We start from the raw sequence: 11,695 nt of genomic DNA on the forward strand, positions 1-11,695 counted from the left end.
CCTTAAATTTCCTTACATTGAACAAAACATGAACATACATACAGTCAGAGTTTTGAGACAATTCCTGGCAGGACCCAGTAAGATATGTGGTGAAAGCAGAATCAGGAGATGGATTTCCAGCCACTGCTTCATTATAAACACCAAGATTGTAAAATAAAGATTCTTTAAATCCATTATCTGCATATGTTGTGGTCCAGCCTGAGGCCCATGTGGTCCCTCATTAGGAGGCAGTAGCGGTATGCTGGCTGGGACACTCATAGACGGAGAGGTTAATTTGATGATTCTCAATAAGAGTACTTGGTCAAAGTCAGCATATTCAGGGGGCTTTGAGCTGGTGGAGGGGGATCTGCTGCCCCAACTGGCCACATGAGCATCAATGGGCATCAGCAAAATTCAGGAGAACATTTTGAAAAGAAAAACAAGTGGATTTTATTCATACACAATGAAGTTTTTGACTTCCTGAAACAGTTTGGGCCTAAGTTTCAACATGAGGCAGTTAAAGAACTGGAGAAACGGTACTTGCCTTATGACAGACGATGCACTGCAGACCCAAAAGTTATTCACCACATTCAAAGCCTAGTCAATGCTTATAGTAGTGAGATTAGTGTTTCTGCAACCATATCTTACCTGACTGAGCTGAAGGATCGAGCTAAAATGAGAAGCAGATCGTTTGAAGACATATTAAGTGAGGAGTTGGCTAGGATAGGGGAATCAGTGGGAAAGGAGGCTGAAGTTCATGTTGCTGAATCTCCTGCAGAGCCACCGCCACTGTCTCTTTCAGATGACCCTCAACTTGTATCACCTATCTTCTATGTTAGTGAGGACATAAGCCCCACTCGTGTCACAACTCAGTCTTCTGAAACTGTCAAAGAAACTGTTTCTCTTGAAGAAGGAAAAATGACACACCAGCTACCAGCAGATCTACTCAGCACACCTGAGGTGCAACGTGTGATTGTGGAGCATATTGTTAGAAGCAGTGAGGTGGCGTCCCAGTCCAACTTGTCTTATAAACTGAAGCCTTTCTCAGGAAGAGTCCCCCACCCTGCTTTTGAAGTTGGTTATGACGCTTGGCGTAGCAGTGTGGATTTCTGCTTAAATGACCCCATGATTTCAGGTACCCAGGTTGTGAGGAAAATTGTGGAGAGCATCTCATCCCCAGCTGCTAACATAGTAAAGTCACTTGGTCCAAAAGCCACAGGCTTACCTTAACCTGCTTGATTCAGTTTATGCCACAGTTGAGGATGGTGATGAGCTCTTTGCTCGCTTTTTGAACACCAACCAGAATGTTGGCAAGAAAGCTTATCACTACTAGCATAGGCTGCAGACGGCTTTAAGCTCAGTAATAAGCAGAGACGGGATTTCTCCTATTGATGCAGATAAACAACTACTCTGACAGTTTTGTCGTGGCTGCTTGGATAGTCCATTGATAACTTGCTTCCAGCTTGAACAATGGAGAAATGAGCACCCATCTTTTACTGAGTTGCTTCTTCTCCTGCGTACTGAAGAGGATAAGCAAGCAAGTAAAGCAACAAAAATGAAGCAACATCTTGGGATCACAAAAACTAGAGCGCTTTCACATTTGCAGACCACATGCATTCCAAGCATGGACAGTCCTGATAGTGATGCTTTTTCTGCTGCCACTAATAACCTCCAGAAGCAGATTGCAGATCTCCAGAGTCAAATAGCAGAATTAAAAGCCTGCAGCACTACAAAACCTGAAAAAAGAGCATCAAGAGAAACCAATAAACAATGACAAAAGACAAAAGATGAACCAGAAGTGAAAGAAATCAAACAAATCACAGCCAAATTGCCTAAACTTAAGCCGTGGTATTGTTTTAGATGTGGTGAGGACGCTCACATTGCCTCCCACTGCAATAATGACCCAAACCCAGCCCTAGTTGAGGCAAAGAGAAGAGCGCTTAAAGAAAAGCAGCGTATGTGGGAAATTCATCACATCACCCCAGATCTGCTGGATTTAAACTAACTCAATCTTCCGTTGAGGGACAAACAGAAGCTAGGGATGAACCACATCCCAACCTAACAAAGACTAAGAGGGCTATCAGCTTAAACAATGGAGTCTACAGCAATAGCAAATTGCCTAGCCGACTTGTAGGGAGGAAATGTACAAGCAGAGTGACTGTTGATGGAGTAGATTGCAGTTGTCTGCTGGATACAGGCTCACAAGTCACAATTTGTGTAGCATTTCTTCTTCTTTCCCTTTTACTTCTCAGTTGTTCTGTTCACCATGACCCATTTATTCATGCCTTGGCCTTGGGAGAGTGTTCACAATTTAGACAGACGGACGGACGATGGAATGCTTGGAAACATTTTTGTTTGTACATTTATTGAAATGTGAAAAACAATATTTACATTCAGGAAAAAAATATAAATTGCATTTACTTTTCAAGTATACTGCAAAGAACTGCATGGGAGGTAATACTGTGAGTGTTAACAGCCCACTGCCAATGTGAAAATATAAAGAGAAAAGGCAGATTTTTATTTTCTATTTTAACTACTGTAAAAAGATAGGTGAGTGTTTCTTATTTTAACTGATGGTGTTGTGTGTTGAACAGACTTAAAAAAAAAAAAACACCTTTTGAGCAAATTTGTGATGTGGGGGTGTGTGAAACTGAATTGACCGGAGTGCAACTGTGCAACAAATGAGGAAACACTTTTTTAAAAAGCTGGTGATGGTATAGTGTGGGGAATTAACACGTTTTCTATGCATTTATAATCAGTATGTGGGTGTAAAGGGACAAAAAAAAAAGAGACATTTCTTCACATTTCTTACATGTTGTTTTCTACACTTCAAATATATAATAATTAACTGCTGGTTTCTTTTGTTCAAGTTTTGTCTGACTCCAGCTCATTTCTCTTGTTGCTCAGCTCCAGGGAGGGCTCCGGTGCAGCATCCTGCTGAGGTGGAGGACCTGCTGGTAAAACACACACACACACACACACACACACACACGCACACACGCACACACACACACACACACACACACACACACACACACACACACAGAGAAGGTGTAGGATGAGAGAGGTCCATGTGCCAGAACCAGCTCTTATCTATTAAGGTAAACCATGCAAGTATTCCTGTTGGTGCAGCTGCCTCATTAACAGTCCCACAAAATGGAAAGAACCAGGTCAGTTCAGATTCAAAGAGAAAGACAATGTTGTGTTTATCAGCTTTGGCTCATCTCGGCCTCTGAGTTGCCAGAAAACCAGACTGCCAGTGCTTTGTTGGGGTATGTGTGCAGAGAAGTGGAATTTGTTCTTAACTGGATAAGGAGGAGTGCTATCTTGTTGCAGGTCTGAGTGAGTTGAATAAAAGACTGTTGTTCAGAGAAAGCTGGAAACTCCAGCATGTGAGTGACACTGAGATTAACAAACAAATGGGGACAATTTCTACGTACCAGTGTGTCATTCACAAAAACATATCCTGTGCAGAGATACAAAATGAAGAAACCCTCATGCAGCTCAAAAGAAAGTATGTTGTAAAGTTTGCAGAATTGTTGTGCCTGAGCTGGGTTTTAGTGTATCACCATTTAGTTTTGCTGTTTGTGTGTTTGGTGTTACATTACCGTCTAGCAGTCGCTGAACTGCTTTGCTGTCTTCAGTAATGTAGAAGGCAGTCATGAGGAAAAACAGCCCACCCACTATTCCCATGAATGGGCAGATCAGGAGGCTGTACTTCAGACTGCGGAAGCTCCATTCGTAGGTTTCAGGTTTAGATCTGCGTATCACATCAGAGATCTGCCGGTGCAGGTGTGAAAACAGCATTAGTGCTCAATGACAAGGAGAAAAGTAGTTTCATTAAGCTCACAGAGGTGCTGAACAGTACAGTTAAAAGGGAGGAAGACTATTTCTCACCAATCCTAAGAGGTAAGGACTCCCAGCATCACCCAGGAGATGACCCACTGTAATCTGCAGAGCCTCAGCTGTGGCCCTTCGGGTTGGTATGACAACATTCTAAAGAAAAATGTACACACAAAACAACATATTAGCTTCAAGTTTTAGCAGACTGATCCATATTTTTATTCCCTAAAGTACAATTAAAACTTACCAGCAGTATGTCAGCCAAGACAGCCCAGTTGAGAGAGAGCAGTAATTCACCGAAGAAAATAAATACCTGGAATAAAACATTTCAGACACCCAGTAAGGAACTTTAAGGAACATTTGATAAATTATTCATTATACTTAATGGACATTTGGATTATCCCTTCAATATGTATTATGATTTTTAATGTAATGCTCATACTAAGTGACATGTCAGGAGCTGATTGATCATGGTGTCCACATTTGCTCATCTGGACTTTGACCTTGACCAACCTTGACATCTTAACTAGAATTTAAAATAATGCTCATTGGATTCAATGGAAATCCCTCTAAAAAAAAAAAAAAACAACCTTCCCTTTAAATCTTCTTTGATCTGATGATGGTGCCAGACCAACTGTTAAAGCATCAACAATGATATACATTTTTGGGACAGGAGTGTGTATACAAAATTTCATAGCAAATTACCCAGCATTCTTTAAGATGTCAAAATGTCAAAATTGTTGAGTCAGGGGATCTCCTTCTCAGTAGGATTCATGGGGACCTTCAATACTGTATCTATCCATCCAATAGTCATTGACAAATTTCAGTTTGGACCACAATGGTGGACTGACTGACAAACCAACATCACCACCTCTAGAACTCTTATTTCAGCTTGAGGACACCAGAAAAGACAGAAGTTTGTGTCTTACATAAGTGGCTGGGATGCTCACTGATGCTACAAAGACGGTGATAAAAAGGCAGGGAACCGAGCCCATCATGCCCACGGCACAGATGACCGGGTCCGTGTTTGGAAACTTTTCTCTAAACCGTCTGGATAAACCAGTGCCGAGGCTCGCTCCCAGGATGCCCGTCACCACCGTCACAGCACCGAAGATGTAACTGTACAGCACACAGAGGCAGACATACAGTCAATGGTAAAAACTCTATTGGGATTTTAAAGAGTGAGGAAAGATCATGAAGGAAAGGTCATGCTGCACCTGTGTTTGGAGTTGCAGTGCTCTTCGGTGCACAGTGTTTGGAGTCTTTGAGCTCTGGTCAGGAAGGTAGGCAGCCAGAAGGCCAGAGCTCCGGTGAGGAAGGCCAGAGCTGTGACTCCCAGTGATGACCACACGTAACTTTTACTAGGGTCGGAGTACACAAACAAACAAGAGATTAGAAAATGTTAAACAAAAATCACATCTCTGTCAGGACTAATGGAAAGTAGTAGAAACAGAACTTATCACAGGATATCCAAGTCTTTAACAATCAAATTTAAGAGATGCTCAAAAATGGTTGCTTTTGTTATGTGATATGATTTTTTGTTTTACTGATATATTGTTATTGGATTGTTTACACTCATATATATGCTATAGTATTGATCCAGTGTCAGTCTCCACATCCTACTTTTTCAAAAGATACTTGATGTCCTCCAGGTAAGAGGTCTGCCCTATAACTCCGTCTCCATGGGTCTCTGCTGCACCTCTCGGTGGGTTAGGACAAAGGAAGACCATCAAGATGAGTCCCACTGCACCCAAGATTGGAGTGATCTGACAGCACGGAAATACAATAAGGTATCAATCACTCTTCATTAAACTTTATTTCAAAAAGGTGAATAAGACTGTCAGGACACCAAATAACAACTACCATTAATGTGAAGGTGTCTTGATGCATATCAATGACTGCTGTCATTCATGTCATTTAAATACACTTTTAATGCAAAGTGGATATTACTTGGAATGTCTTTGTTATCACAACTTAATACTAACCCCGGTACTTAGGTACTTCTAATAATGTCATGAAGTTAGGGTTACATGTTTACAACAGGTTATGTTGTCTTGGTTAATGTCAGTTTGTCATAACAACATCTCAAACAGTGTCAGCTTTGCATTGAAAATGACATATTTGACTGAATGACACTTAATAATAACTGCCATAAACATTCATACTATATTTCTGTGATAAATTTCATGTAGATCTTATGAACACTCCTTCAACTAAAGTGTTACCTAAAGATGTTCTCACCCTGAGAGCCCAGCGCCAGTCCCCTGTGACAGCAGCAGACCCTGCCCCTGTTATGTATCCAAGACCACTGAAAGCATATGACACTGTGACCATGATGACAAAAAAGACTTGAATTTAGGACCATGCCTCTGTTATTGCTGCATGGAAAAGCAATTTCCACATCTGAGACAGTTAATTTGAGGTCAAAGCCACAAAAGATCAAATCTAAGATGATAGAGTTTCCCACCAGCAGTGAATTCAATATTCACGAGCCACAATGGAACAATTCTTGCTTCCAGGTGCAGAGTAAATTATTTTGATTTCTGTGTTGAAACAAGCAATGAGAAAAAACAAAACCGTGGACATAGACTAAGTTTGTTCCTAACCTTCCGACGGGGATGAAGACGTAGAAGATGCAGATCATGACGCTGCGCTGACCCCCGGTGAAGAGGTCAGCTATGATGGTGGGAGCAATGGTGGAGTAGCTGGCTTCTCCAACACCGACCAGCGCTCGCAGCAGAGCGAGAAGCCAGAAGTGCTAAACGGATGAAGACAACGGCATAGCAGCAGTTCAACATGGTTCAGTCCGAAACACAACAATCATCCTGTCACAGCTTGAGATGTAACATCCCTGCAGTCAAGAAGAGCTACAGCAATCAACACCGCAGATTCATATTGCATAGCGTTGCACACTAAACACATGAGCAAAAACACTTAACATTTATGTTGTTGACTCATTTAGTATTTTCTGAAGCATCTACAGTGGGAGGAAAAGGTCAGTGGAGTAAACTGTGTTGCCTCGAGGCCTGGTCATCTCACCATCCGCTATCCTACAGGATGTCAGGGTGGCTGTCTGCCCACTAGCTGAAGCTCCGTAGTAGTTGGTTGATGCAGCTGGACAATGACGCTAAACACTGAAGTAAATCTACGACAATATGACTTCAAACATCAAGTTAAGTCCAGTTAGAGCCCAGAATTTAATTCAATGGAGGTGTTGTGGAATGACCTCAAGAGGACTGTTCACCCAAACATGTTTTATGGTAGAGTTTGATAAAGAACTTTTTCTTATTATTATTTGGGTGTGTCTATACTTGTGACTCAAAGATAAAGATCAGATCATATTTCCAGACCACTTGATGCAACTGCAAAGTTTTTTCATTCTTGTTCTTGTTCTTGGAACCATGAATTCTACCGTCTACCAAAAAATCCTGAAGGAGAATGTCCGGCCATCTGTTCGTGACCTCAAGCTGAAGCCAACTTGGGTTCTGCAGCAGGATAATGATCCAAAACACACCACCTCTGAATGGCTGAAGAAAAACAAAATGAAAACTTTGGAGTGGCCTAGTCAAAGTCCTGACCTGAATCCTATTGAGATGCTGTGGCATGACCTTAAAAAGGCGGTTGGTGCTGGAAAACCCTCCAATGTGGCTGAATTACAACAACTCTGCAAAGATGAGTCGGCCAAAATTCCTCCACAGCTGTAAAAGACTCATTGCAAGTTATCGCAAACGCTTGATTGCAGTTGTTGCTGCTAAGGGTGGCCCAACCAGTTATTAGGTTTAGGGGGCAAACACTTTTTCACACAGGGCCATGTGGGTTTGGATTTCTTTTTTCCCTTAAAAATAAAAACCTTCATTTAAAAACTGCATTTTGTGTTTACTTGTGTTATCTTTGACTAATATTTAAATTTGTTTGATGATCTGAAACATTTAAGCGTGACAAACATGCAAAAAAATTGGAAATCAGGAAGGGGGCAAACATTTTTTCACACCACTGTACTTCTCACTTACTGATGCAGTGACAAAAGAGCTGCTGGCTGCTGTAATAAGCCACACACTCAAACCACCAATCATGATGTATTTCCTGTTGTAGCGGTCCCCGAGGTATCCAAAGAGAGGGGCCAGAAGTAAGAAACTGCAGATGAAAACTGTAAATGCATTGACAAAACAACATAAGTCCATCTGAGTAATGTGCCAAGTTCACTTTTTCAAAACAGCCCCTGCAAGAATCAATCAAAGCATAACTATCAACACACTGATATCTGATTAATTTAGAAGGAAAAGAGGTCGTGTGTGTCAGTGCTCTGCAATTTACTTACATTTACTTAATATAGGGTCAAATGAGGACAGAAATAAGTGGGTTTTTGAGGGTTTCGAACATGGTAGATGGTGAGTGTTTCTGCCGTGCAGATGCATCGTCATACCTGTTTGCAGAAGTCCAGATGTACTATCACTGATGCTGAAGTATTTCTGAATGTCGGAAAGGACACCTGCATGACAATAAATACAAGGCATTGTAAGCCCCGCCACATAAGGCAGTAAATAAATGTTCATATGCAGTGTTGTCATGTGTATACAAGAGCTCAATAACCTGCTATTGTGTACCGCTCCATGTAGTTGAGCAAGTTGATGTAGCAAAGCACAGCTATCGCTATATAGCCGCGTCTGGGTGATATGGCTGGTTTGTCCACTGCATTTGGTGTGAGTGATGAAAGGCTGTTTACAAAAGAGCCGTAATGTAGACCCGAGCTGGAGCACACGCTCCATCGACGTACCGGCCTGTCCTGTGGTGATGTCACTGATCCCTTTGGCTCCATGGTGAGCAGCTCTTCCTGCACCTAGAAGTGGAGAATGTATGACCGGTGTAAATGTGTGACCGGTGTAAATGTATGACATGTACAGCATGTGCACAAACAAGTCTCTCTTTGACAACTAAATAAAGCTCAGTGACTGGAATAGATTTAAAATGCATGAAGTCTGACGAATACATTTCACAAGTAGACAGCTTCTCCTTTCATCTTTAAGGTAAAGTCTGATTCCATCAGTGCTGAACAATAAGTGACTTGATAATTGATTGGTGCCACACATTGTTGCTTTTGAAGTCCTGTACTGTAGGTAAGTCATCTAGTTTGAGTTTAATCAGTTAACACGGTTAGTGGAAACACTTTAGAAATAGTCTGTGACACAAAAGGCAATTACATAATTGTGTTGGAGGAAATTGCTGCAACTATTTCTAAATAAGAAAAGGAGAAGAAAGATGTTTAGTAAACTTTTTCTCTGCTATTTCACAGTTCTTACAACACCGCAAAAACATGATTGAACCAGATTTACTCGGGTTATTATGGAAAACAGTTTAGAGCTCATTATATATAAATAAAATAGACACGTCAGTGGGTTTACTATAGATACATACATAAAGTAACATGATAAGAACATAATACATAAAAGAGACATAATGTTGTGTCTTTATTTTGTGCACATTGGCTGCAACATTGTGCTCACAGAAAAGCTCACATGCTTTCTCCTCAGGTTAGAAAGTCCGTGCAATAACAACAGTGAGACTATTGTGCATGAAATCTTTTCTCTAAACAGCATCGTGTTGCACAGTTGTGCTGTTAAAGCTTTGGGTCCTTTACAGATATAGTTGATGATGAACTCATATCACACGGGTAGAACTCTTCAGCTTTTACTGCAAAATATGAATTAAAATAGACTCACTCACTTGCTGGTGGTTCCTCTTTTATTGAATCTTCTCAGTTCATTCCATGTTTGCAGATTTGCAGCTGTCAGAGAACGGCGTGGCTCTCAGTGTGTCTATGAGGCTTGAAGAAGCTCACAAGGACCTCAATTCTAAAATGACTCCAGATATATTAAGTTAGTGAAAGGACCAGCCCATTCTGGGTTTGGTCATATGCTCTCACACAGATCTTTCACCATGATGCAATGCTGCAAACAAGCCACACATCTTGTTCCTCTTCCTCTTGTCTTTCTCTTGTTTTTTTCATTCTTTATCTATTACTGTATCAGAAAATAAAGCAATAATATTAATATTTCGTACCATTGGCCTGAGTTATTTTTAACTTTTAGCAGCTTTATGTACACATGCAACATAAGGACAAAAGAGCTGAGATAATGCATGTAGGAGTCAGTTGTTAGGCTATAGCTGAATGTGTTATGACTGTAATCAGTGAGAGGCCTTTGATGCATTATGGTATGTCATTCTAAATGTTTTGCACAACAACAGATTTAAAGGTGGCACTTTTAAAACGTTTTTCCTTAAAGTCTGAAAAATATCTCTTCAAATACATTTGAATTTCCCCTTAAAGAACCAAGAAAACAGTTATTTATTGTTGTTTTTCAGCTGTTTAAATTATAATTAAAAGATGTTGATAAGTTTTCTGCCCTTCACATTTTATTGCATGGCCATTTTTTACATTTCATTTTTATTTTTTACTTTCACCCTCATAAACTTTCTGAACATGCCCTTTGTCATCATGTCCGTCACCATTTTTAGCTGTGAGAGATGTTCTTTGCAATGGCTTACCCATGACACAACAAAATTTTGAATCTCTCAGCACATTGTGAAATAAATGCATCTGTTTTAGGAACTGTCCCCCAACTCCACCCCGAAAATATTGTTGGTTTTAGTCAAATCTGGGGAGTCACAAAGGGTTCACAGACATCACCAGAGCACCAAGGTTATTGCTGTAAAATCTAAAATCATTTTCTCTCAGCAGCATGGTCAATGTTGGTATTTAATTTGTGGAGTCATATGAACTTTATGGTTTTATAATCGGCCTACATTCCTTCAAAAGGACCTCTAAGCATTCAGCTTCGCCACAGGGTCAGCTGTGGTAGCTTCTTCAGAGACTTTTTAAACCTTATTAAATTAAGTATGTGGCAAGACAGACAGGTCCAAACTCATCACCCACCACCACAGCTGCACGTGCTGTCGCCACTGCAAATAATTAGTGATTCTAATGTATCCCCTTCCTCCCTCGCTGTCAACACAAATTAGATCATTTTGTAAACTTGTCAGACTGTGAGATCATTTATCACCTTTAGCTGTAAATGAGAATATAGCAATTAACATCATAAGAGTAAAATGTCCCACTATGTGTATTCATTTTTGTATTGTCTTTTAAATTTGTATTTGTCTATCTATTATGTTTGTTTTTCAACACTTCTTTTATTAGTGGTGTGGTGATTTGTCTCATTATTTGTAATTATTAGTTATAGCTGGAGAAGTAGTGCTGGTAATATCAAGTACAACCAAAGTAAATGTTCTAATCTTGTTCATGGCTCTTGGGAATGACATCACTTGCTGCTGTTTAGTGTCTAATGCGAGTATTATGTTCAGCAATAACTACAGTATTAAATCTGCTCAATAGGGGGCTTCAGTTCTCATGTATAGCTTTTCAGAGTGAGTCTCATCCCAAGGGAGACGAGATTTGACAGCAATTACTATACCTTCACTTTATTACACTTTATTTACCTTTATCTTACAACCATCTGATGCATACACCTGAGAACCAATCAATTCAATGTCCACACAACACTAGACAAATGTGTGTAGTTATGCTCAATTGTCCAGCCTTCAGCATTCAAAACATGGACATTTTCCATCCCAGAAAGTCTTAATTATAACCGACAGTTGTGAGAACAGAAGGCACAAGTGTCGAAACTGGTAAAGTCATCGGCACATCACTATATTCATCGGAATTGACTTACCGTGGTTAGCCACAAGAAGTGCCATGAAATATTACAATCAATTTAGGAAACGATTTAAACTTAAATTAAAATTATTACATATTCTAATGTGAGAAAAGTAGGCCTACAGTAGACAGCAATTGATTTCAGAGCTATAGCTCAAT

General features: G+C 40.3%; 1 protein-coding gene across 1 annotated transcript; it reads right to left on the minus strand.

The window, feature by feature from the left end:
• Positions 1-2,315: 2,315 nt before the first annotated feature.
• On the minus strand, positions 2,316-9,630 carry spns3 (SPNS lysolipid transporter 3, sphingosine-1-phosphate (putative)). The gene is made up of 13 exons (XM_069146981.1): positions 9,540-9,630; positions 8,413-8,659; positions 8,246-8,311; positions 7,833-7,969; positions 6,429-6,580; positions 6,064-6,130; positions 5,446-5,588; positions 5,040-5,183; positions 4,752-4,941; positions 4,070-4,135; positions 3,877-3,975; positions 3,588-3,759; positions 2,316-2,933 (listed from the first exon to the last, which is right to left on the minus strand). Exons 2-13 carry the CDS (start codon positions 8,636-8,638, stop codon positions 2,845-2,847), a joined length of 1,551 nt encoding a protein of 516 aa, XP_069003082.1. The 5' UTR covers positions 8,639-8,659; positions 9,540-9,630; the 3' UTR covers positions 2,316-2,844.
• Between the last annotated feature and the right edge of the window lie 2,065 nt (positions 9,631-11,695).

Source organism: Embiotoca jacksoni, unplaced genomic scaffold, assembly GCF_022577435.1.
Source record: "Embiotoca jacksoni isolate LCO1_2020_lvr unplaced genomic scaffold, fEmbJac1.0.p SCAF_13, whole genome shotgun sequence".
In the NCBI taxonomy this organism is placed as follows: Eukaryota; Metazoa; Chordata; class Actinopteri; family Embiotocidae; genus Embiotoca; species Embiotoca jacksoni.

Excerpts from the sequence above, each read along its gene's own strand:
- spns3 (XM_069146981.1), bottom strand. The coding sequence starts at position 8,638 with ATGGAGCCAAAGGGATCAGTGACATCACCACAGGACAGGCCGGTACGT. Across the intron at positions 8,312-8,412 it reads GGAGCGGTACACAATAGCAG|GTGTCCTTTCCGACATTCAG; the intron begins GTTATTGAGCTC and ends ATTGTCATGCAG. Across the intron at positions 7,970-8,245 it reads ATCTGGACTTCTGCAAACAG|TTTTCATCTGCAGTTTCTTA; the intron begins GTATGACGATGC and ends ATGCATTTACAG.